This window comes from Melitaea cinxia, chromosome 27 (assembly GCF_905220565.1).
Source record: "Melitaea cinxia chromosome 27, ilMelCinx1.1, whole genome shotgun sequence".
In the NCBI taxonomy this organism is placed as follows: Eukaryota; Metazoa; Arthropoda; class Insecta; order Lepidoptera; family Nymphalidae; genus Melitaea; species Melitaea cinxia.
In genome coordinates this window covers 8,901,480-8,927,343 of record NC_059420.1, presented here as the reverse complement: position 1 = coordinate 8,927,343, position 25,864 = coordinate 8,901,480, and the positions used below count along the sequence as shown (strand labels likewise).

Genomic DNA, 25,864 nt, shown 5'->3' with positions numbered 1-25,864 from the left:
TATAACAATTTATTTTAAAGTAAATAAAAATATACAACAGATATACAATAACATACAAACTTAAAGACATAGAATTGACAAAACTCAATTATATTATGCACGTTGCATATATTATGCATTTTTCATATGTAAACACTGCTCAGAAAGGTAAATAATTTAAATTATATAAAATTACTATCTGACCCCGTTGAAACGTTGTTTTGCCATATATGTTATTAACCCCATTAACCCACCCCCCATAACTTAGGGGTATGAAAAATAAATGTTTTCCGACATTCAGACCTACCCGATATGCGCACAAAATTTCATAAAAATCGGTCCAGCCATTTCAGAGGAGTATTGTAACTAACATTGTGTGTGACACGAGCATTTTATATACAAGATTTCACATTCATATATATGCGTTTATATTCCATTGTTCAATATATATAATTTTCTCAGAATCAATAAAAGTGATCTGGACTTTTCTATTGTTTTATTATCGTTTCCATTTTCCTGTGCCTACAGGGTTCGCCTCTATTTAAACAAAAACTAAAATTATCCGAGCAATGTGACTGTTTACAGTGTCTACAAATCTATAGGCTAAAGGTTTAAATTAAAAGGCCATAACTTTATTTTAAGGCATTATCGTACCAATGAGAATATTGCTAGTTGAATATAGGCTTGAGGCATTTAAGGTTTACAGCACCTCTCAAATCACTTTTTCCTGTTCGAAGTCGTGACATAACATAAATAGTAACTAAAAGTTGACATCCGGATGATATTTCGTCATGTGATAGTTGAGACTAGCTTTTTGAACAAACGCTTGGCTGCAGACCTTGCAGACCTTTCTCCGGTCCCCGGTATGAATCCTCTCGTGCAGGTCTAGCGTGGTCTTCCTCAGGAACGATTTCCTACAGAACCTACAGTGGTAATCCTTCGACGTTTTGTGTTTAAACTTATGCTTGTACATACCCTCGAAGCTAAACGACTCGTAATCACAAAGATCACACTTATACCTCTCTCCGAGCATGTGGAAGTTATTTATGTGTTTTCTCAATTGGATTTTCGTGTTAAACGTTCCTTTGCAAGCTTTGCAGTAGTACCTCTCGTCTATATTGTGGTCTTCGAGCTTGTGTATCGTGAATGGGGCGTGGGTCATGAAGCCCTTCATACAGTACGGGCATGTGAACCTCGGTATTTTGTAGTGTTTGGTCTTGATGTGAAATCTCAGCGAGCACATTTTGTCGTACTTCTTGTCGCATCGACAGCAAGCGTATCTGTCCCCGTCGCGTCTGTAATCGCCAGGTTGGAGACGAAACGACCTCGATTCATCTGGAGACAGAGAAATTTATTAATCTTTCGTTTTCGTTCTTTTATAACTTCCAAAATTTCTTCTAAAAGTTTTGTCTCAGTCTTCGCGAGAGGAAACATTGGTCAAACCGTTGATGTTTATCATACACAGGGCTGTGCTTTTTTTTTAAATAATTTTAGTCGTTTCTTGACACACAATTCTTTTTTTGCTTTTCGTTCTCTTTTGTATTAGTATTAGCAATGAATCAGTATGGCCATTTTTTGCCCAACTTTTTTAACCCCACTTTTCAAAGTCGTTAAATTGTTATTTGAGTAATTGGATTTTTTTATTTATTATTCGTTGATAATTTTCGTTCAAGTTCCTCCTAAGCACTTATCTTTCTTTATTTTTATCAAGTTATATTTATTTATAATTTAAAACAAAAACATTACATTAAACACCTTGGAACTTAAAAAGTAGAAGACGTAGGACGTAGGGCGTGGGGCGTAGGGCGTGGTGCGTGGGGCGTGGTGCGTGGGGCGTGGTGCGTGGGGCGTGGTGCGTGGGGCGTGGTGCGTGGGGCGTGGTGCGTGGGGCGTGGGGCGTGGGGCGTGGGGCGTGGTGCGTGGGGCGTGGTGCGTGGGGCGTGGTGCGTGGGGCGTGGTGCGTGGGGCGTGGTGCGTGGGGCGTGGTGCGTAGGGCGTGGGGCGTAGGGCGTGGTGCGTGGGGTATGGCGGGCGTGGCGGGGCGTGGCGTGGCGTGGCGGGGCGGGGCGTGGCGGGGCGGGGCGGGGCGCGGCGGGGCGCGGCGGGGCGCGGCGGGGCGCGGCGGGGCGCGGCGGGGCGCGGCGGGACGTGGTGGGGGGTGGCGTGGCGGGGCGGGCGGGTCGTGGCGTGTCGTGTCGTGGCGTGTCGTGTCGTGTGTGTGTGCTACCGCAGCACATTACGTGCTCAAACATACCTTTCTTCTCCTTCCCCGCCTCCCTTTGCGTTTCATCCTTAATCTTCCTCGGCCGGCCGCGTTTCAGTTTCGGTTTGTCTTTTAACTTTCCTTTCGTTTTGTGCTTCTGTTGTGTTGCGATGGTCGTTTCTTCGTCTGTTAGTTCATCCTCTGTGGAAAGAATAATAACTAGATTTAGGCTATTACGATTACTTTTTATAATTTTAAGCTTCAAAAAAATAATGCTTATTTATCTACACAAATAAAAATGTATGTTGCTAAGCGCATAACTCGAGAATGGCTCGACCAATTCGGCTAATATATTTTTTTGTATGTTCCATAAGGCACACGGACTTTAAAAAAAAAATTTAAAAAAAAGCTATAACGTTTAATTTTTACTATTAACTTTTAATAGGAAGTCTGTCAAAAGGAAAAAATTGCATGATGTACAAAAAAGGTACGGTCCAATTTAGAGCCCGTTGTATTTGTACAAATTTTTGTGGATTAAGCTCCAATCCATGGAGAAAGAGGCTACATGCACAGCAGTGGGATGTTATAGGCTGAATGCGAATATTTTGTTTGTTTGTTTAAGCGCGCTAATCTCAGAAACTACTGGTTCAAATTAAAAAAGAAATTGATAGTCCGTTAATCAAGGAAGACTATAGGCTATATAATATTTTCAATAGTTTTTCCCTCAAATTAACGCGACGCTAAACAGCGGACACAGCTTGTTAATAGAAAATAGTATAAAATCATACCGTCATCTTCCTTTATATGGTAGTCTTCATCATCTGTGTCCTTGTCTATGTGCGGGAAGGCTTCTTCTTTGAAATCTAAAACAAATAGACAAAATAAATAGTACAGTGTAATGGTGCGTGTGCCGTATCGGCGACGCCTAAACACCGACGGTCGTGGATCCTATTCCCGCTCGGATTGTATATTTGTGTTTATACAAATATTTATTTTCAGTCTGGTTGTCAGTCCCTGTGGGTCAACCCACCGTGCCCCGGAGAACACGTTAATTTGTCACTCTTTGAGCAACGTGGTGGATTAAGCTCTGATCGTTCTTCTAAATGGGGAAAGAGGCCTAAGCCCAGCAGTGGGATACAGGCTGAATCAAACAATCAATTGATAAATGTTTTAGTATTTTGATTAAAACCTTATTTAGAGCTACATAGACAAAAAGATATATATTTAGATTAGACACCCAACATCATACTAAAGCTTAAACAATACAAAAATAAAACAATATAAAAATAAGTTACCTATCAAGAAAGGCTCAGGAACTTCCTCTTTCACAATGGTGGGTTGCATAAACTTTGTGCTCTCGTGCTTGTTTAAAACTGAAAAATATTAACTATTAGATACATTTTGTAACTGAATTTTTCTTTGTAAGCAAGTTTAATATGCACATGGGAAATCTATTTCTATTTGTTACTTTCAAACTTTTAACAATTAGGAACTGTTAACAATTAGGAACTATTAACGATTAGGAACTGTTAACGATTAGGAACTGTTAACGATTAGGAACTGTTAACAACTAGAGACTGTTAACAATTAGGAACTGCTAACAACTAGAGACTGTTAACAATTAGGAACTGTTAACAACTAGAGACTGTTAACAATTAGGAACTGTTAACAACTAGAGACTGTTAACAATTAGGAACTGTTAACGATTAGGAACTGTTGACGATTAGGAACTGTTAACAACTAGAGACTGTTAACAATTAGGAACTGTTAGCGATTAGGAACTGTTGACGATTAGGAACTGTTGACGATTAGGAACTGTTAACGATTAGGAACTGTTAACAACTAGAGACTGTTAACAATTAGGAACTGTTAACAATAGGAACTGTTAACAATAGGAACTGTTAACAATAGGAACTGTTAACAATAGGAACTGTTAACAATCAAGAACTGTTAACATCTAGGAACTGTTAACAATTAGGAACAGTTAACAATTAGGAACTATTAATAACTAGCTGCCCGGACAGACGTTATCAAAAGTTAATAGATTTTTATTTATGTAGATATTTTTTAAAAAAAATTTTATTTATATGAGGAATAGTTCCTATTAACAATTAGGAATTTTTAAAAAAAAAAATTATTTGTATGAGGAACGAACACAAGAGGAAGGAACATTTAAAAAATTAAATTACCCTAATAGGTCGCGCCAAAACATAAACAAAACACTTATTGCCAGGGAATTAATAATCAGTTTAATCAATACTCTATTAAAAATAACGAATACCTCTAATAGCATTCTTGTAGTAAAGCTCCAAGAACTTCTCCTCGCAGTCTTGAACTTGCTTCTTAAAGCTCACCGCATACCTCAGCCTGGATATACATCCTTCACATATTTTGTATGTCATGGCACACATCTCGCCCGGAACTGGGACTATCTAGGATACAAGTTATTTGTTATTGGCTGTCAAGTGTGCAGATAATTTTTTTTTATTTTTATTTTAAATAATTAAACAATAATATAAATCTAAAATGTAAATCAACAGTTTCCACTTCAAATAAATATTCTAGTTAAGGGTTTCGGACTTTATGTCTATGACTATCAGATTTTATGGATAATTTTGGCAAAAATTTACAATGATTATGATTTTTTTTAAGTTATTGTACTTTTGTTTTCCAAGTGGCATTGGCGAAATCGACAGTGCCCCCTGGCACAACTGAAAGCCATTAAGTCCAAGAATAATAATCTTTTTTTTTTTTAATTATTATTTGAAAAAAAAAAATTCTCCTCCAAAACGGCTAGACTGATTTTTATGAAATTTTGAGTGCATATCGTGTAGGACTGAGAATCGACCAACATCTATTTTTCATACCCCTAAGTTATAAGGAGAAGGGTTAAGGTGGTTAATAACATAAATGGCAAAACAACGTTTGCGGGGTCAGCTAGTAACCATATAGATATTTATAGCCAAAACAACGGATTCTTATTGTATTGAGGCGTTTTAGAAGTATTAATTTATGTATTTTATTAATTAAAACTACAATAAGAGTGTAGTATGATAGATGCTCATATTCATCTATATTGTTTTATTAAATTTTATTAATAATATTCATTTTAAAATCAAGAATGATAACGTTTGTAATTAATTAATTAATAAAAACAAGTCTTTTTTAATTCTATTCTAAAATCGAACACACTAAAAATATTTATAGGAACACAACATTGTTGACATGATAAAAACACAGTACCGGTATAAAATTTAAGAGGAAAAACATATTCGAGAAGGTTTTATATAATTTAAAAATAAGTGTGTTTTATTATTGTTATCTTACCTCGATATTAAAACAATTCTTTAACATATCAGAATATATCTCTTCACTTTGTAAGTATTTTTTAGGCTCGGCCAAGTTATCGAAGGAACCTTCGGCGTGACAGCACCGACACAAATCCTTCTCAAGATTCCAGATTTCTACCGACATTTTTTAGACTAACACTATATAAAAATAAAATTACTACAACATAGCTTTATTAAAAAATAAATAATTTTTATTAGCATCTATGCATCAATCGACCATTTTACTTTTATTTACTATCTGATATCTGTGGTTTGGAACACGGAATACGGATACGCGTAACGGCGTAAAAAATTTTGTTAAACAATTTTATTGGAACAAAATTTTATCAAATTTTTTATTAATATAATTACGAAATTTTATTTTATACTTCAAAGGTTGCAACATACTGTTAAAATATTTTTTTAATAAATTAATTCCTAAAAGATTTTTGATTCTAAGTATTGACTACAGGATCATACACCATAGTACTCTGTGTACAGGATTTTTTAAATCTTACTAGATAAGATAGAGGGCCTGTTTCACCAGCTATGGATAACGCTATTTGACAGATGGCAGTATTGGTTCATTATTCTTTTTAGTAGCGAATCCTACTATATTTATTCGATACTAGCTGACCCGGCGAACTTCGTATCGCCTAACACAAACTTTATCGTATGGTATTCAAATTCAAATTGACTTTTAAGTATTATCACAAATCTTTTGTATGGGAGTATAGAAAAGTGTTGTTTTTAGACTTTTTCAGGAAATTTTAATTTTTTTTTTAGAATTTTTCTCTCCGTAAGAACCATCCTCGTACTTCAAGGAATATTTTTAAAAAAGAATTAGCGAAATCGGTCCAACCGTTCTCGAGTTGTGCGCTTAGCAACACATTCAGCGACTCATTTTTATATTATAGATTTCTATTCTCATTAATTTTTCTTGACGTTGGAGTTTATTAATCGAGGAGAAAAAGTTTCTACTAGCCGATTCTACCTCACGCTGTCAAATTCTATTATTATCACAGACTATTGTTATTAATAATATCGTGTCCGTCAAATAGCGTTATCCACAGCTGGTAAAACATGCCTAGAAAATTGATATTAATACGTCAAACAAAAACTTTGTACCCCTTTTTACGAAATTTGCGCAGGCAGAGGAGTGTGAAATTTCGTACATCTTTACTATTATACTATAATATTATAAAGAGGTAAAGTTTATAACTTTGTTTGTATGTAGGGGGTAATTTTCGCAAATACTGATCCGATCATGAAAATTCTTTCACTAACAGAAAGCTACACTATTCAGGAGTGACATAGGCTATATTTTATTGTAATTGAATAAAAAATTCAGGAGATAAGAAAAAGATTAAAATATAATATCAAAATAGTAAATAAACTAACGCCATCTATCGCTATTAGAAAACAATTTATATTTTATTCATCGCTGTAGGCGGCCGCTGCCGTAACTCGTGTTGCGCGGGGGACAATTGGACACTGTGCATCATGTACCGCGCATCGCATGACCGTTTTATTGTTTTTTCATCTATACGATAGGATGCCGCGCGGCTCACTCGCGCGGTCGTTTGACGGCTTCCTCCATAGCAGACGTCGACGAAATTGAAACACAACATAATTGCATCACAAAGATAATCATTAACGCCCAACGAAGTGCTAGTAGTTTATATAGGGAAGGGGTGCAAAATGCTAATATAAATATATATTTTTTATTATGTATAAAAATATATTAAATTAATTAAAAAAAAAAAAACATTCTACATACTACCATGTATTTGAAGCACACACGCATATTATCCTCTTTCGTTGATTGTCAAAGTCTATAGTCAAATTAAAAAAGGTTCTTTATTTTAATTATTTGTTTTTCCTAAATTATGGTCGAATTTCGACCACTGGGCGACCGCTAGTATTATTAATTTGACAATTTTTTGTAGGCTTACTATAAAGATGTGATTATATGAAATATCTACAACTAATATATGCTGTGTGATTACGGCAATGAAGAATATAGCCATCCCCTCTCTTTCCGTAGGTGTCGTAAGAAGTGACTAAGGAATAACACAGTTTTACTACCACCCTGTAACTCAAAAAGCCGACCGATGGCGGGGTAACCATCCAACTGCTGGCTTTGAAATACACACAGGCCGAAGACGGGCAGAAGCATCTTCGGTGCGACAAAGCCAGCCCTGCGGTCACCAACCCGCCTGCCCAGCGTGGTGACTATGGGCAACACACACAGTGTTGCCAACTATACGGATTTCTCCGCATTTATACGGATTTTGAACTTCACATACGGATGACATTCACATACAGATTTTTATACGGATTTCTATGTTCAGAATTAAAATAATAGTAATGATATTTTTTTAATTAACAATAGGTACTTAAGGTAATAACACATTTCATGTTGAAAATTTAGTATTCTATTTTAGGGAATTTCCTTCGTTGATATGGCAACATTGATTAATAGTGAACGGGGAATTCCCGAATATTCTTTGTTCTGGTACAGTATAGGGGGAAATTACCAATTTGAACGAAGGCTATAGAAGAGCTTTGCTTTGTTTCATTCATTTCAATTAATTTGTTCCTTTTGGTGAGACGTCTTTTCACGCTTTCATCCGCTTTATAATCAAGTGTTAATATAGTGAACGGTGTGCATTATGTCGAACAAAAGACAACGTATCCTACAATATTTCAATGTTAGTTGGTTAGAAGAAGCTGGATTTAAGACTTGGCTGGCACGCAGTACTAAAGGTGACAACTTTGCTTATTGCAAACTATGTTCGACCGATCTTTCGATTGCTACAGGAGGTAAAAACGATATTTACAAACATAGTAAAACGGCAAAACATCAGAATGCCACTCCTAGTACCTCACAACAATCTATGTCTTCTTTTGTGTATAAAAAAGAAGACATGGACCGTGTGAAAGAAGGCGAAATACTGATATCAACTTTTGTGGCCGAGCATAACATATCTATGAACGCTATGGAACACCTTCCGAAATTAATTAAAAGAATATGCTCTGATTCGGAGACTGCAAAAAAAATTATGTGTGGAAGAACTAAAACTACTGCGATAATTAAATTAGTCACAGGCGCATACGCTAAAGACCAAATTATACAACATTTAAGATTAAATACATTTTCTCTGCTATTGGACGAAAGTACAGATAGGGGCTGTATAAAACATCTTTGCATGATAGCGAGATTTTTTAAAGACGGTAAATTTTTTGATGCCTTCTTAGGCTTAATCCCTCTCCACGATGCCACTGCCCAAAAGCTCTATGAGCATACAATAACTTTTTTTAATGACAATGCAATTCCATATAAGGACAACATGATAGGATATGCTGCCGATGGCGCTAACACAATGATGGGTAGTGTAAATTCTCTCCTCACTAGATTTAAATCGGATATACCACACTTATATGTTGTTAAATGTATTTGTCATTCCTTTCACCTGTGCGCATCATACGCCTGCCTAAAACTGCCCAGGGAACCGGAAGATTTAATGAGAGACGTTTACAACTATATTAGTAACAGTCCTAAAAGAATAGCAACTTTAAAAGAATTCCAAGAATATGTTGATTTAAAACCCCATAAGCTATTACATCAAAGCCAAACTAGGTGGCTCTCACTTCGTGCAGCTGTTTCACGTATTTTGGAACAATATGAAGCCCTCATATTATTCTTTACAGAAGCAGCCTTTTCTGATAGACTGAAATCAGCAGAAACAATTTTGCATATGTTGAAAAACCCCTACAATAAATTGTATTTAGAATTTTTAGAGTTCTCTCTGGAAATATTTACCAATATTAATAAAACTATGCAGTCCGAACACCCACAAATACACAAGTTACACGAGACCATATGCAGAACATACCGTAACCTATTAGATTGTTATATGAATGATTCGTATTTATCAAGAACTGAACTTAAAAATATTATTAACAACGAAAACCCCCGAAATTTTAAATCGATCGAAAATATTTATTTGGGAACTAAAGTAGCTGTTCATTTATCAGATTTGAATCTTAATGACGACAACGTTAAAACGTTTAAACTGAAATGTCTTGATTTTTATATCGAAGCTGCAAGACAAATGAAAATGCGCTATGATTTTGGGAACGAGGTAGTTAAAAACCTGGAATTTTTAAGCCCCGAAGTAGTGGCATCACGCAGAATAGAGTCAATAGTACAGATGGCGCTTCACTTTCCAAATTTAGTAGAACAAGAAAATATGCAAGCGCTAGATACAGAATGGAGAGATTTAAGAAATGATTCCAAGATAAAAGCAGCTACAAACGAAGATATGGAAAAGTATTGGCAGAGAATTATCACGACCGTGAATCCTGCTGATGGAAATTTGCTGTATCCACAACTATCAAAATTTATTACGTCGTTGCTAAGTTTGCCACATTCCAGTGCAGCTGTGGAAAGAATTTTCTCAGCTATCAATATTATAAAAACGAAACAACGAAACCAGTTATCTACTGAAACAATAGAGGGTCTGCTATATACTAAACAATTGTTAGGCAGCGCAGACTGTTTTGATTTCGAAGTAAATTCATCAATTATAAAAAAAAAAATGAACACGAAAGCAATGTATGATTTTAAATAGGTCAAATCTTTGGCATTAAATGTTTTTTAATTTTGGCATAAAATAACATTAGACATATCTTTTTTATGCAAACTAAAACGTACTTAAATAACATTAATAACATCTTGTGTTTTTGTTTTGCAACTGCTATTTTTATATTAAAATTTATTTATATGTATAGATTATACTAAGTTAATAATCTTTTTAGATTAAGGTTTTTCTATAAATTGTCTATATTAGTAAGTATTAATTTTTAGTATCTTGTTTGTTCTTCCTCTTTATATTAAATATTATAGACATACGGAATTTATACGGATTTTTATTGACCTAGTACAGATTTTACTTCATAAAAGGTTGGCAACACTGAACACACATGAGTTCACGCCATTTTTGGCGCGAATTTGTGGAGGCCTATGTCCAACAGTGGACTGCAATAGGCTGAAATGATGATGACTACACCTAATATTAAAGTTTTTATTATTTATTGTACTCTTAATGCTTAAGAACAATCTTTGATTCTTTTATATAAAACTTTATATATTTTTTTAAATTATTCGCGCTTTCTTCATTCGCATTTTTATTTTCGGATTAAAAATAATTCGACCTAATTCCCATATTCACGACTAAAAATTTATTTAATCGCGGATCAAATCAGTACATACATATTAATAAAAAGGATTCCAATAGGTATCCAACCCAAAAATCCTTTGCAAGCGCGTCGTCAAACTGACTAATAAAAAGAAAAACGAGTGTGCTTTAGAGCACACGACTGAAGTAAAACTTCTTTAGCTTCATCTAAGTTATATTTTCCTCTCAAAGTCAGTTCACCTCGCCCAATCACAATTTTCGTAACACTGTCGTCACGCATTCACCAGCTTACTCCCAAGTCAAGCGTGCGTAAACGTAACGTAACGGAAATCATTTGACGCGGGAACCGAAACATATACAGACAGTCTTAAATGCTTAAAATTATTTGTCTCAAAACAAAATCATTTAGTTGTGTTTGGTTATCGGCACGGATATTGAGCGCTGACCTCAAGTTTACATCAACATTTTATGGATATAGATATCTAAACATAGATATTTAACGAGTACTAAATACTTTTACATTTTATTTATTTTGTACTGAACCAAACTATTCGATTGCGACTATTACACGGTTCACAAAGCGATCCCCACACTATTGCTGAGCGCTCGATACATGGCCTAATGTAGTAATTTTTCAATTATTCATATTGCTCAAATTTTATAATACAACACAATAAAACTCACTATAGAATAAAATATAATTTAATATACAACATTTACGGTAAATTATAATCCAAGTGGTGTGTCTTTATGTGTCCCTTCAAACTACACTTCTGCACAAACGCCTGCCCGCAGACTGCACAGGAGAACCTCCTATCATTATTGTGAATCCTCATATGTTCCCTTAGGGTTTTCTTTCTTGCATAGGATTTCTTGCATACCGAGCACTCGTGTATCCTTTCACCGTTATGCTTGATCATATGCACCCTTAGTTCGTTTTTCGTGAAGCACTTATAAGCGCAAAGCTGACATTGAAAGTCTCTTTCCTCTAAATGATCCCTCTTCATATGTCTCGATAGTGTGTACCGTCTATCAAAGGCCTTATCGCAGACATTACACTTGTACCTTAATGGAGCCGATCCGTGAGTTTCAACTAAATGCTTCTGCCTTCTGAAATATTCCGAGAACCGTTCTGGACATTTTGGACACTTGAATCTCTTCACCATTTTGTGAACTGTGTCCACGTGATTCTTGTGTTTCTGGTGGGTTGTGAAAACTTTCTTGCATACTTCACACGGGAAGTTTCCGCCGACATGCATGCTTTTTATGTGAACTTTTAAACGATATTTGGTTACAAATCCTGTACCGCACTGGCTGCAAACATAATTCCTATAGTGCACATTCATATGCCTCTCGATCGACCCAAAAGTCTCAAAATTACATCCGCAAGTTTGGCACTCGTACGGATGCTTATTATTTGACAACTTGAAAGGTATCACGCGGTCTGTGAACTCGGTGTGTATTTTCTTATCGTGAACTTTGATTAAATGAGCTTTAAGTTCGTTCAAATTCGCGAGCTTTTCTTCACATATTAGACATTTCAAATCAGTTATGTCCGCATAAACAACCAAGCATTCTGTGCCGTATCTTGCTACAATTTTTCTCGTCTCTGACTTTTTGTGGGCCTTCGCCTGGTGTTCGCGTAGCATGTCGAAGTTTTCAAAGGAACTTCTACAGTAAAAGCAAGGGAACCCCACTCTGTTTTTGCTCTTGAATACCGTCACATTTGAGTACTCAATCAGCATTGTCGTGTTCTGAATTTGCGCCATTTTTTCCGTCACGTACACTTTTTTCCTCGACGAGTTTTCGCTTTCATCTTCCAATAGTTTCGCGACCATTTTAGGGAAAATATTTTTACCTGGTTGAGAGAGAAAAAAAAACATATTATATTTCATATTTTTAATATTAAAGTAGCTGTGATTCGCGGTTTCACACGCCGTAACTTTACGATCTCGTAGGAAAATTAGCCTATGTGTTATTCTGGATTGCTAGATGTCTACATACTAAATTTCATTACAATCAGTTTAGTAGTTTTTGCGTGAAAGGTAATCATATATTTATCTACCCTCACAAACTTTCGTACTCAAATTATTATAGTTTATTTTTTAACAAACGAGTGTTAAGTATGTCTATCGCACATTTCCGATATTTACAGAAAGATGGTTGATGATTGTTATGGGGCCAACGCTTTTGTTTTTGTCTTGAAATTGTAAAGGCACGTTCATATTGATTACTTACTTCTCTAATTTAATGTAGAAGTCTAGAGGAAAATAAATTATTTTTATATATAAAGTGTTCGACTCCTAATTTATAATAATATAATGATTTTAATGATCCTTTTTTATATTCAAATCTTATTCTTTAATATGGGACCATTTATCATTCAATGCGTATTCGCGTTATTTTATTACTAGTCGATGTAAATAAGGACGGCTTTTTTCCTGTTTTCGACAATTATTAAGCAAGATATGTCCAGCTATCCTCAAAAATAAGATGAAAAAAAAAACTGTTACGTTCAGTATACCTCTGAGCATATCCAGATGTATGGCGAAACCTTTACAGGGACGTGTATAGAGACTCTTCCTGGTAGGCAGCTTGTACCTCTGAGGAAACCTGGCCAGCAGTTCCGCTTCGCCGTCTATTGTATCATTTTTATCATCGTCTTGTAATACTGAAACAATAAATAAATACCTCAAACACAACGACCCCACTAGGATTTTCTCCTGGGTCGGAGGTCCAGAATATACACAATACAGAAGCACAAACGCCCATATCACACACAAACATGAGTTTGGCGTGAACTTGGGGATGCCTATGTCCAGCAGTGGACTGCAATAGGCTGAAGTGAATAAACTCCCATGCATCTAATGCCACGGGATCGAACCCGCTACCGCCAGCACAACGTACCGTTGAACGCGTCGTCGATAAATAAATTTATCAATATCTGTGTTGACAACTATATAAAATGTATGTGAAGAGTCACTACATTATGTGCATAAAGATTTACCTGTATCATCGTTATCATCAAATGAGTTGAACTCCAAGTCGCAGTCGTTGGAGTCGCTGGGCTCCGTCTTGATCTCCAGCTGGTGACCGTTCTCCGGTTTGATGTCCATATCTGTTTCTATATCGCCCACTGAAATGACAATATCTTATTTAAATGGGGGGTAAATATTAACAGAAACAACTCCGGTGTAGTGGTGAGTGTGCCGTGGAGGCGCCTAAACACCGGCAGTTTTCAGGTTTGATTCCCGTGTGTGTGTGAGTGATGGATATTTGTATTTGTCCAAATATATGTTTCCAGTTTGGATGTCTGTCCCTGTGGGTTTCCCTAACGTGCCTTGGACGGCACGTGAAGCTGTCAGCCCCTTCCATGTATTATATACATCTGATAGCGATAGGTACTCATAGTAGAAAACATATCCGCCAACCTGCAGTGGAGCGGCGTGGTGAATTAGGCTCCGATCGTTCTCCTACATAGAGAAAGAGGCCATACCCAGTAGTGAGATGTTACAGGCTAAATTGTGAAGTAGTAGGATAAAAGTTTTGTATAATACCTACTGTATAGAAAATCTAATCTATAACTTGTTGACCAAAACCATTTCAATACAAGTCAATTAACATGTGGAAGATTACTAAATAGAACAGAATAAAACTGAGTCCAGCTCTACGATAAGGATTGGAGCCTAACCTACCAAGCTGCTCCACTTAGGATTGGTGGATAATTACCCTACAATAATACAGATTTCTGGTAAAAAAATTTCCAATTAAAAGTAGTCATTGTTATTGGGTATCTTTGATAACAACAAGCTTTATGTGTCGAGACAAGAAAGAAATAATTTAACAAATATAAATAGACTCCAAGCTCTCCATTGACACCCACAGACTTTTGCGAGTGTTTATTCAACTATAATACAATGCACATTTACACCATAACGGTGTAAAAAAAAAAAAAAAGCAGAATAACCTGTCCCTAATCTAATGAATTCTTGTTTAAAGAAAACATATTCATTATCTGTACTCATTTATTATTTCTTTTTCAAATATTAAAAAAAAAAAAACATAAATTACGGATATGTGAAACTAATTTTGTTACAACTGATATGTATCAACGTTTTTAGAACATATTTTTAATCTTTGTCATTTCACTACTATTATAATAAAGAGAAATATTTGATTTTTTGTGTTTGTAAATAAACTCAATAACTGCTAGAGTGATTTTAAAAACTATTACCAAGAGAATGCTGTTATCACATAGTAGTGTTATGACATAGGCTACAGTTTAACGATAGAAAATGGGCCAAAAACATGTAGTCCATGGAAGTAAACTGCAAGTGGAAAATTGATATTTCATTACTGCCTTACCATTGATGAAAATCGTTTCCTTGTCGTGTATCCTTGATAGCAACTGCTGTTCTGTGTTGACGACCATGAGGCGGAAACGATTTGCTTCCCTTAGCCGATGGATGCATGACGTACATATCAACGTGCTCAGCTGCTTGTTCGTAGATAGCTGTAATATTACAATATATTATTAAGAAATTTTGATTTTTATAACTTTCCAATCTATTTTACTGGTTGCAAAATAAAACATAAGTTCAGAGCTATTTTTTGATAAAGGGCCGTCATTTTGAAGTTAGATAGGTGAGTGTTTTTTTTTAAATCGAAATTATGCTTATAAACGGTCCATTTTTGAGCTTAGAGCATTCGACGGCCCTTAGTCTAAAGACTTACCGAATTGGCTTTGGCTGTTAAGGCTTTTTAATATACAAATAATACGTTTATTTTATGCCAATTGTTATTTAAACTTTTTTGTGGTATTTTATCGCATATAATATATTCCTAAGTCCGTAATAAGAAAAAGAAATAAAACAACTCCGTATAGCTAGATAACTTACATATAAATTGAAACATTCCATAAAAATATCGAGGTAAACTTCGCGAGTGCCGCTCGTGAAGTATTCCTTCATGATATCTCTGTGATATCCTTTTAATAAACAGAACCTACACTCCCCGTACATGGTATTTGCTCGCCTTTCCATTATTATTGTGAGCGCTGCCATCTTATGAGATAGATACAAAGCTATTCAGCTTTTATACTGATCTGCCATTATTATTACTAGTATACGTAAATTTTTGCTGCAAGTATTTAATATAATTGTGTTGATAAATAAGAGATTTACTTTAAAATTATAATAACAATGTCAGTGACGTTTTGTTTTGTTTTCTAGTCGCATTTTTGACTTCTGTCATGGACTTCTGTATTTGACATTGATAGCGATTAACGTCTTATCATACGCACAGAATACATAAGCAGATGTGTCAATTAAAGGTAATTTAACACAACTTGACACGACTGAAATTAATTGTGTATGTAAGGATACATAAAATGCACGTTAATAATAATAATACTCTTTATTGTAAACCATTAAAAGAAACAACAAAAAAAAAAACATAAAATGAAAGATGTACAAAGGCGGTCTTATCACTGAAAGAGCGATCTCTTCCAGAAAATCTTTGGGTATAGGACACGAAATAGAAACTGTAGTTATATCTCACTACTAATATCCCACTACTGGGCATAGGCCTCTTTCCCCAAATAGGAGAAGGATCAGAGCTTAATCCAACACGCTCCACTCCCGAGTTGTCGGATATATTCCCTACTATGAGTAACGATCGCTATCAGGTGTGCATAATAACAACCGGGACCGACGACTTAATGTGCTCTCCGAGGCACGGTGGGGAGACCCACAAGGACTCCACAAACACCTAGACAACGGCAAACACCTGTATGGCCAAGGGATTTTTTTGACGCTTTTTGCCCGATATTAAAATCAGTACTAGGTAAACGCTTGAAATATTCATAAAACATTTAAATTTTATATTTAGTTTAGTCAGTGGTACGGAACCTTTCGTGCGCGAGTCCGACTCGCACTTGGTCGTTTTTTTATATATAGGATAGATGTACAAGGAATGAAGGTGTCACACTGGTTAGTAACAATATAAGGGATTTACAGTTATTACTTAACGGGAGAGGGGAGCAGAACTTCTTAGCATTCGATGGATTCACCGTGCGCGTGCAGGGTCTGGCATGGTATGGCAGAGGGAGAAACTCAGAGCAGTTCCTAAGACTTGCGACCTAGGTGTAGGTTTAAGGAGGCCCCCTTTGAGATGTACTACAACGCTCAACTTCACTGCTCGAGTTTCGCGCCCCGCCTAGCCAAATTATAGATCGTAATATAATATCTAACAGTTAATTCGTTCGCACAAATTAATTATTGAAAGAGTCTAGGTTAAGCCACTAGAGCCAAGACTGCCTTAGCCGCGGTTGCACCCATCGTTTTATACACGTCAGAATTACTCGAGTAATGTAAGGAGGGTAGGTGAGTATCGAACGGTGTGCTAGATGGAGTGATCGGTGCATCTGTTGTTTATAAAACTCGTGCTAATTGCCTACGATAGAACAGGTGCTGACATACATATAAAATAAGAGAGACGTATACTAAGCTCAGATTCGGCGCGGGAATCGAACTCACAATCGCTGGAGCAGAAAGAATAACTGCAAACTGCCTCCACGGTCTAGTCAAATAATTCATTCATCATTACACATTATATCATTATGTGCTGTGTGGCTACGGCACTAAAGAATTTAGCCACCCCCTCTCTTCCCGTGGGTGTCGTAAGAGGCGACTAAGGGATAACAAGGTTCCACAACCATCTTGGAACTTAAGAACCACCCAACTGCTGGCTTTGAAATACACAGGCCGAAGACGGGCAGCAGCGTCTTTGGTGCGACAAAGCCAGTACTGCGGTCACCAACCCGCCTGCCCAGCGTGGTGACTATGGGCAAAACACCCGAGTTCACGTTATTTTTGACGTAAACTTGTGGAGGCCTATGTCCAGCAGTGGACTGTATAGGCTGTAATAAATAATTCATTATACAAATTTAATTAAGTTAGTTTTAATATTGTTTCTTCTTGGATTTGTTGGATGAAATTATTGATAATGCTAGTTACAATTTTAAAGTACACAGTTTATAATTTATTTTAGGCTCATTTACAATTTGTGTACAAAAAGCGAGTAGACCATAATATGACTGAAGTAATACTTCTTGAGCTCCATCTAACTTATATATCCCTCTCAACTTCCGTTCGCCTTGCCTAATCACACTTTTCGTAACGCTCTAGTCATGCATTAACCAGCTTACTCTCCAAGTCAAGTGTGCGTAAAGAAATTTTACTTCAAAAATACCAATATATCTCATATTTAAATAATTTTATTGTGTACTTTAAAATTGTGTACTTTAATATTGTAATTATTTGAATAATTTTAACAAAGCTATACCAACAAAATGTTGAATATAACACAACTGAAATATTATTTCTTATCAAATAAATCAACATAGGCACAATTTATTAAATCTTCATCTTTAACTCGGAGCTTGTCTTGCAAGTCCCTTGCGATGGCCTGACCGTCTATCAATGTCTGTTCAGGATGAAGCACCACTTCTAGTTCCATGAAACTGCCGAGATCTTCGACTTTATCTATATGTATGCGGGTTTGATCGACCATGTATAATCTCCTGTAAGAAATAAATACTTGATATAGAGACAGGACAAATTCTTAGCATTCGATAGATTCACTGTGCGGGTGCCGGGTCCATCGTGTGGCAGAAGGAGAAACTCAGAGCAATTCCCAGGACTTGCGACCTAAGTGTAGGTTTAAGGAGGTCACTGCTTGCTGCTAGAGTTTCCCGCACTGCGTAGCCTAATTTGGTAGGAACCTGTTAGTGCAGCCTTAGATACTCGTTCTAAAATAGAACTTACAGCAGTTCTCGACAGGCCAAGGTCTTTCAGACAATTATAGAGATTTTGCTGGTATACCTCTCGCTCCTACTTCTACCGCGTATAAATTAACCACATAACCATTTTTGTTAAGTTCGTTTGTTTGATCGTAATATTTATTTAATTTTATTGTGTGGTCTTTAGGAATGTTCGTTTTCCACAATACAGTGAGCTCTACTAGTATTACATGTGTGTCATATCAGTATAATTACCTGTTTCTGATAAATTTTATCTTCACAGAGAGAAGACTGTACGCAATACAATACAAAGAAGAACAAATAGGTCTGAAGTATCAGTATTAAATTTTACAAAATAGTGAAAAATTATGTTGGGATTGTATGAAAATTACTATGGAACAAAATAGCGGGCAATAAAAAACAAACCTAATTGCTTACCGTTCTTTAATAACTTTTCCACGAACTCCCAGACATTGTTTCATCATCTTATCTAGAGTTTTAATTTTATCACTTTCGTTCACTGAGAAGTCCAGAAGATCGTAATTGCTTAACTTCGGCCCCTGTTCATCATCACGATCATACCTCACCAGAGTAGCTGATCCATCAGCATACATCCTCAGTTTCAGACGTCCTGTGTTTACGTTATAAAAAGTATCATTTTGATGGATAACAGTCGGTGGTGCGCCGCTAAGTTCTTCAGCAATTTTGCATATTGCATCGAAGTCGTGGACTCTAGCTTTTATTTCTACGTTACGCATCGACATTTTTGGTACTTATAAAACAAGTATTTTAAGTTATAAAAAGATAAAGAACAATAATATAAATTATAATTATAGTGAGAGTACTTTGTGTGCTTATTTTGTTGTCAAATAATACCCGCCAAATTTTATTTTAAAAAATTTCAAGTAATGTCAAAAATCGGTGAAAATCTGAATTGATATTTAAATTGAAATTTTACTTAGAGAATACACTTTTTTTCTGCTTTTAAGTGTGTATATATATTTAAAAAAAATAAATACATAGGTATTACTCTTATTATATTTAGAAATAAGTTGTACTATATAATATAATTATAATTTCAGGTCAAAGTTTCCGGTACGAGTATCCGTTTGATTAAAAAAGTGAGGTCAAAATTTGACTTATAAATAACAACATCTGATACCTATATTTTTATTTTCAATTTTTATTAATTATTTATTACTATCACAATGTCTTTTAATGATATTTCTGACTGGATTGCGAAGCCAAACGTGTGTAGATGTTGTTTATCCACCAGTGGTGTGTGGGATATTACTGCAGTTTACATAACAGATACGGGAACTAAAGAAGTTTTTGCAGATGTACTACGAAATTGTTTAGGTATAACTGTAAGTTTTTATTTAAAAAAAGATAATATTAAATTATCTTTAGCTTTACTTTTTAATATTAGAACCATTTCTTTTTTAAATAAAAAATACCAGAAGAAAATTTATTTTTTTTTAATGTAAAATTTTAAAAATCTGTAGTATATTTTACATAATTTATGAGGTCTCTATATAAAAATATATTTGTGTAGACCATTTCTAGACCCACAAAACGGGATTATCAACTAAAATTATATTACAAACCAATGTAATTCTGTATTAAGTAAATTTTAAAATGTTTTATAATTTAGAACTTTAAAGGCAATATTTTTATTCTACCCGACAATTAGTGCAATGCAAAAGCTTTTTGATCAAATGAATCAAGTAATATTTTGTCTTTTAAATAAATATTTTTTAATTATATTCAAGCTATCACATATAAATGACCTGAGCGTCAGTAAGCTGGTGTGTGAGATCTGTGTGAACCAGCTCCGGAGCACTTCGAATTTTCACAGACAGGTGTTACAAGCTGATAAGTGCTTCTCAAAGTATTGTAATAACAAAAAAGGTAAATATTTATACTGATTTTTTTTTTATTTCACTAGGCTTGTTTAACTATAGATGATTATTAAATTTAAATAATTATATATTATATATGGGCTAAGATTTAGATTAGGTAAAACCGAATTAGAAAAACCGAATTATGGGGTTTTTGGGTGTGGAGGGTGGAGGGTGTAGGGTAATCTATACAAGGTAACACTGTCACACCTCAAAACCCCATGGTTATGGAGATATCCATGGTTAAAGTTTTGAGTCTGTCCTACCCCTAGAGTGTTTTTTTTGTGCCGCGGAGGCGCGGAGGGAGGGCGGAAGGGCTGCACTTCCCGCAGCGCCGGAGCCAAGCGTTCCTCTAACTTTCGAAATTCTTCTTCTAACCTCAAAACTTTAACCATGGATATCTCCATAACCATGGGGTTCCGAGGTGTGACAGTGGTACCAGGGGAAGCGTTCCCCACCCTCTCCCCCCCCATCCTCCCACGGTCCCGAAATTCGGTTTTACCTAATCTAAAGCTTTACCTATATATGTATTATGCTTTATAAATGTATATTATTTGTATACAGTTATGAAAAAAAAGTGTGTGTGTCAGCTCTGACGCACAACTGAAGATTACTCCTTCAGATAAATAGGCACAAAAAAGACTTACTAGTCTAAGAAAAAGATGAATATCATATCAAATGATAAATAAACAAATCAAATAACGGCGTTAACAAAAACGTAGAGAGGTCATTCGTTCAGTAGATATTACTCCTCATATATTTTTCATACCGTGCCTTAAGTGAATTTTGAAAAATTGATTCGTAAGATTAATTCTACTCGTATTTTACTACTGTATGCACTTGTTGTGTGTATAATTTCTATAAGTATATATTTTCCCTCCTCTCCACCTCTTGTACTACACATTCTTAAGTTGTCTGTATTATTATTATTTTGTATTCACATATTGTGGTGTAAAATAAATAGTAAACGAATAAATAAATAAATATTTTCTTTACAGATACTAATAGCAAGCTAAGTTTAGAGAATAGTGGTAAAGACGGAAAGAAGATAGTTTATGAGAAGAAAATAAAACAAAAACATACAAACTGTGTCAATGATTACGACTCAGACACACCTATTGCAAAACTTAAAAATTCCTTATACAATAATAATGGAATTGTAAACTCAGATTCTGAGATTTTTGATTTTGAATTAACAGAAAATATACAAAAACAATGTGATGTGAAGATCAATAAGTTAAAAATAGGTAGGTTTAGTTAAAAAAAATTGTTTTAATACTATAAAGTTGGCTTACAAGCGTATGGTACACCTCCTGATGGTAAGCGGATACCATAGACTATAGATGCTTGCAACACCAGAAACATCGCGGGCACATTACTAACCCTACCCATGGGCTCGAGCCACCTTACTCACCATAGGAACACAACGCAACTTAAGAGCATTACAATTAAGCTGTGGTCCTCTGTAAGGTTGAGGTACTTCACCAGTCCGAGCTCCAGATACAATAAAATATTTCTCGCTCTACCCTACTTCAATATAAATAATTATATTAGACTAAGACGTGCGGGCGCAACGGTCACAGCACTGCTTTGTGGCTGGATTGCGGAGCAGCGTGGTGGATTAAGCTCTGACCTTTTTCTAATGGGGAAAGAGACTTATGCCCAGCTGTGGGATATTACAGGCTGAAGCTATATTAGACTAAATAACTATGTATTCAGAAAATCCGTCTTAGCTTGATTTTAAAGTCACATTGATTGCACGTTGACGTTAGTTCAGACATTTCGAAAACACAAATAATACTTCTTTAATTGTATTTCGAGTACATGCCTATACTCAAGCTGCATCTATCATCACTTTTAAGATAAAGCTAGAAGCATTCTAGAGGCAAGCAAACACGATGCCTTGCAAATTAAAATGTTCAAATGCAAACGAAACCATGTATGGTCCCATGGAAAATATTCGTCAAAACATTTATTTTTGTAAAGAAAAAAAACTAGTGTGCTTTAGACCACACGACTGAAGTAAAAGTTACGATACGTAACTCTCTCTCTTTCTATCTTCACTAACTTATACCTCTCAACTTCCGTTCGCCTCGTATGATGACACTTTTCGTAACGCTCTCGTCACGCATTCACCACCTTACTTCCCAAGTCAATCGTACGTAAAGAAGTTTTACTTAAAAAAATAATTGTGAACTTTAGGAACCATATATGGCTTCGTATGCGGTAAAGGGTTAATGCTTGTATCCACGCCAGGTTGGACCATCTATTAGGGGGCGTTCATAAAATACGTGAGATGTTTAAGGGGGGGAGGGGGTCGACTCATTTAATCTTACGTTGCAGAGAGGGGGGGTCTCGGCAAATATCACGCAATATTTTTTCTGATTGTAACAAAAAAAAAATATACTATTTTGGTCCATTTAATTAAGATTGTACATGCTTAAGATTTAATCTTAAGCGTAATCGTAATACGATTAAGATCATTCACTAATTCGTGCGAAAGAAAATAATTTCATTCATACTTCGACGTTATACACCTACTAACTGTCAAACCACCATATTTGTTTTATATACACTCAGCAATATTGATTATTAGTCTTAACTAGTAAATGAAAGCACGAAGAATTTTTTTTTCTTTTTACAATAACAATCCAACGCGTTTACGTAAGAAACCTACATTTTGAAAAATCTCACGTGAGATTGGGGGATGGGAGACTTGGGGGAGGGGGTTGAATAAAATCTCACGACATCTCACCAGGGGGGAGGGAGGGATAGAAAATTTAAAAAAACCGCTCACGTAATTTATGGACCTTATATATGTATATTCTACTTTTTTGTGTTATATTTTGCTTATTCACTTTTGTGTATTTTGTTTTAGAGCGAACAGCTGTAAAACGAAGAAAAAATACCAAACAAATATCCGAACGCAGAAGAGTAATAATGACCTGTGACACAGTTTTACAAGAAACCACAGCTTGCCCCTTTCGTCATCACAAGAGCTGGTTCCAGTGCTTTTTCTGCTCTCAGGATTTCATGGAAATCGATGCTTTAAGGAAACATACCCTTCAATCTCATCCAGACATAGAGAAAGAATTAAAAAAAATAAAGCGTTACCCACGTTCCCTCCAAATCGATATTTCGAATTTGGAATGTCGCAGCTGTCAATTGAGTTTGACAGATGTCGAAAATATGAAACGGCACCTCGTCGAGAAACATAATAAAATTATATATAAAGAGTGCATAGCCGATTATAAAATAAACGCCAGTCCGTACACCTGTCACTTATGTAGGCGGCAGTTCCACGTATTTAGGACTTTAACTACACATTTAAATGAACACTACGCGAATTGTATTTGCGATGTTTGTGGAAAATCCTTCCTTAACTCCAAGCGCCTTAAGGTTCATAAACGTACACATGAAGACGGCACCTACCCTTGTGACCAATGTGGGAAGATCTTAAAAACTAAAATTTCGAAAGATAATCATATGGAAAGCGCGCATTCCAAACGTATTATTAAATGTCAAATATGTCTAAAACCCATGAAACATTATAATGATCGGGTAAAACATATGTCCGAAGTACATAATATAACTCATAAATTCAAATGTCCTATATGTAGTAGGGAGTATAATATTAAACATTATTTAGCGACGCATATTCGTCAGACTCATGGTCACAAAAATAAAAAGTGCTTGGATTGTGGTATGGCGTTTATTACTAATCATGGGTTGAAGAAACACATGTCTAAACACACGGGGGAGAGGCCGTTTTCTTGTAATGTTTGTTGTAAGTCGTATGCAAGGAGTTATACTTTGAGGGAGCATATGCGTGCTCATGAAAATGATAAGGTAGTTGGAGCGTCTTAAATTCAAAATGACAAAAAAATTACGACTACATTGGTGAAAACTTTTAGATACACCGCTTGGATATTAATCATGCGCCCGATGCGGCTGATGGTATGCAGTAATCGTAGTCTAAAAATATTTACAACGACCCGTATATTCCCTCGCTATTTCGTGAGAACGCAATGAATAATTATAAAAATAATTTAATTAACCAAAATGGCGACGATGTGGTTCGCCACCCATCACTTCTCGTTTCTCGCGGAGGCGAAAAGCGGCCCATGGAGAACCGCTTCGCTACGTTGAATGTAAGAGGAGGTAATGTCTACGTAACTCAATTATCATCTTCCTGTCCTTACCCCACTGTGTAGGATCGGCACAACATGTTTTCCTCTTCCATTCCTCTCTATTATTCGTCATTTCAGCGCTTACTCCTTTCTTTCTTATATCCTCATTACTCACGCAATCCATCCATCGCTTTTTTGGTCTGCCGATCGCTCTTCGTCCTTCGACATTACTCACTACAGAAACAAAATACCACTTAAGACCAGTATTGTTTGGCTTTGGCACAAATGGAGATGGACCGGCCATATGTAGAGATGTATACAAGAAAAGTTAAGCCAAATTACAACGAATTGGTATCCAAGAGATGTTGAGGACGACAATCAATGCGCTGGAAAGATGAGCTGAAACTTACTGCGGGACCCAAATGTAGGAGAGTTGCTCAAGACAGGAAGTAATGGAAAGTACTGGAGGAGGCCTTTGCCAAAAGGCACACTGAGTTGAATGACATCCAGACGAATCAAACAATACAGTTATAAAGATTAATCACACCCAGTTGAACGGGTAAATAAATAAATAGTCTACATTTAAATCTAGTCGTTTCACTTTAATATCCGCTCTCAAACATCATATTTTGGTTTTAAAGAACACACGACAACGCCTTTGTTTCCGGCTCCGAGTAAAATATAATTTATTATTTATAGCGCTAATTGCTACCAGCATTCTAGGCACTATTCCACACCTACCCCACCCCAGCCTGCAAAATAATGATATTTGTAATAAATAAAAATAGGTAAAAAAACTTTTTAAGTTAAACGGTTTTATGTTAAACATACATTGCAATGTTTAAGATAAATGTACTAAAAACCAAAAAATAATAAAATAGATACAGTCGTGGGGATTATAAACATATGCATAGACTAGACTAAAATAAAACCGTGGGGCACGTCAATTGTCTACAATCGTTGATTAAAATGTTTGTTTTGTAATGTTACACTATAATTAGGCAGTTGTTCAACCGACAACGATGGACGTGTGATAAGTAGGGCTAGAATGTGGAAACAAGCTAGCAAGCTCGATTATAAGCGAGTTTTAGGGTTTCATAGTGGTGAGCGAGTAGTACTTTTATCATATGTTTTGTCGATTAAAGACAAAGGTAAAGCTTTAGATTAGGTAAAACCGAATTTCGGGACCGTGGGGGGATGGGGGGGGAGAGGGTGGGGAACGCTACCCCTGGTACCACTGTCACACCTCGGAACCCCATGGTTATGGAGATATCCATGGTTAAAGTTTTGAGGTTAGAAGAAGAATTTCGAAAATTA

At 35.8% G+C, this 25,864-nt stretch overlaps 5 protein-coding genes across 6 annotated transcripts; 2 read left to right on the top strand and 3 right to left on the bottom strand.

Annotated features, from left to right (window-relative positions):
* Nucleotides 1-460: 460 nt before the first annotated feature.
* Nucleotides 461-5,773, bottom strand: LOC123666968 (zinc finger protein 652-B-like). The gene is made up of 6 exons (XM_045600981.1): nt 5,510-5,773; nt 4,464-4,614; nt 3,478-3,555; nt 2,971-3,045; nt 2,048-2,383; nt 461-1,314 (listed from the first exon to the last, which is right to left on the bottom strand). The coding sequence occupies exons 1-6, from the start codon at nt 5,654-5,656 to the stop codon at nt 740-742; spliced, it is 1,362 nt and encodes a 453-aa protein (XP_045456937.1). The 5' UTR covers nt 5,657-5,773; the 3' UTR covers nt 461-739.
* Nucleotides 5,774-8,186: 2,413 nt separating this feature from the next.
* On the top strand, nt 8,187-10,148 carry LOC123666967 (SCAN domain-containing protein 3-like). The gene has a single exon (XM_045600980.1). The coding sequence runs from the start codon at nt 8,187-8,189 to the stop codon at nt 10,146-10,148; it is 1,962 nt and encodes a 653-aa protein (XP_045456936.1).
* Nucleotides 10,149-11,401: 1,253 nt separating this feature from the next.
* On the bottom strand, nt 11,402-15,757 carry LOC123666966 (zinc finger protein 624-like). Its single transcript, XM_045600979.1, has 5 exons — nt 15,614-15,757; nt 15,081-15,228; nt 13,723-13,851; nt 13,240-13,386; nt 11,402-12,573 (listed from the first exon to the last, which is right to left on the bottom strand). The coding sequence occupies exons 1-5, from the start codon at nt 15,755-15,757 to the stop codon at nt 11,432-11,434; spliced, it is 1,710 nt and encodes a 569-aa protein (XP_045456935.1). The 3' UTR covers nt 11,402-11,431.
* A 2,185-nt stretch (nt 15,758-17,942) lies between these two features.
* LOC123666713 lies at nt 17,943-19,391 on the bottom strand. 2 transcript variants are annotated; one of them, XR_006745308.1, is made up of 3 exons: nt 18,955-19,391; nt 18,031-18,297; nt 17,943-17,984 (listed from the first exon to the last, which is right to left on the bottom strand). XR_006745308.1 is itself a non-coding variant. In XM_045600777.1 (2 exons), exons 1-2 carry the CDS (start codon nt 19,278-19,280, stop codon nt 18,093-18,095), a joined length of 531 nt encoding a protein of 176 aa, XP_045456733.1. In that variant the 5' UTR covers nt 19,281-19,391; the 3' UTR covers nt 17,964-18,092. The 2 variants fall into 2 exon arrangements, 1 of the variants encoding a protein (XP_045456733.1); XM_045600777.1 differs by having other exon boundaries at nt 17,964-18,297.
* A 205-nt stretch (nt 19,392-19,596) lies between these two features.
* LOC123666710 (zinc finger protein 37-like) lies at nt 19,597-24,412 on the top strand. The gene is made up of 4 exons (XM_045600775.1): nt 19,597-19,883; nt 20,289-20,427; nt 21,416-21,664; nt 23,296-24,412. The coding sequence occupies exons 1-4, from the start codon at nt 19,725-19,727 to the stop codon at nt 24,282-24,284; spliced, it is 1,536 nt and encodes a 511-aa protein (XP_045456731.1). The 5' UTR covers nt 19,597-19,724; the 3' UTR covers nt 24,285-24,412.
* Nucleotides 24,413-25,864: the final 1,452 nt, after the last annotated feature.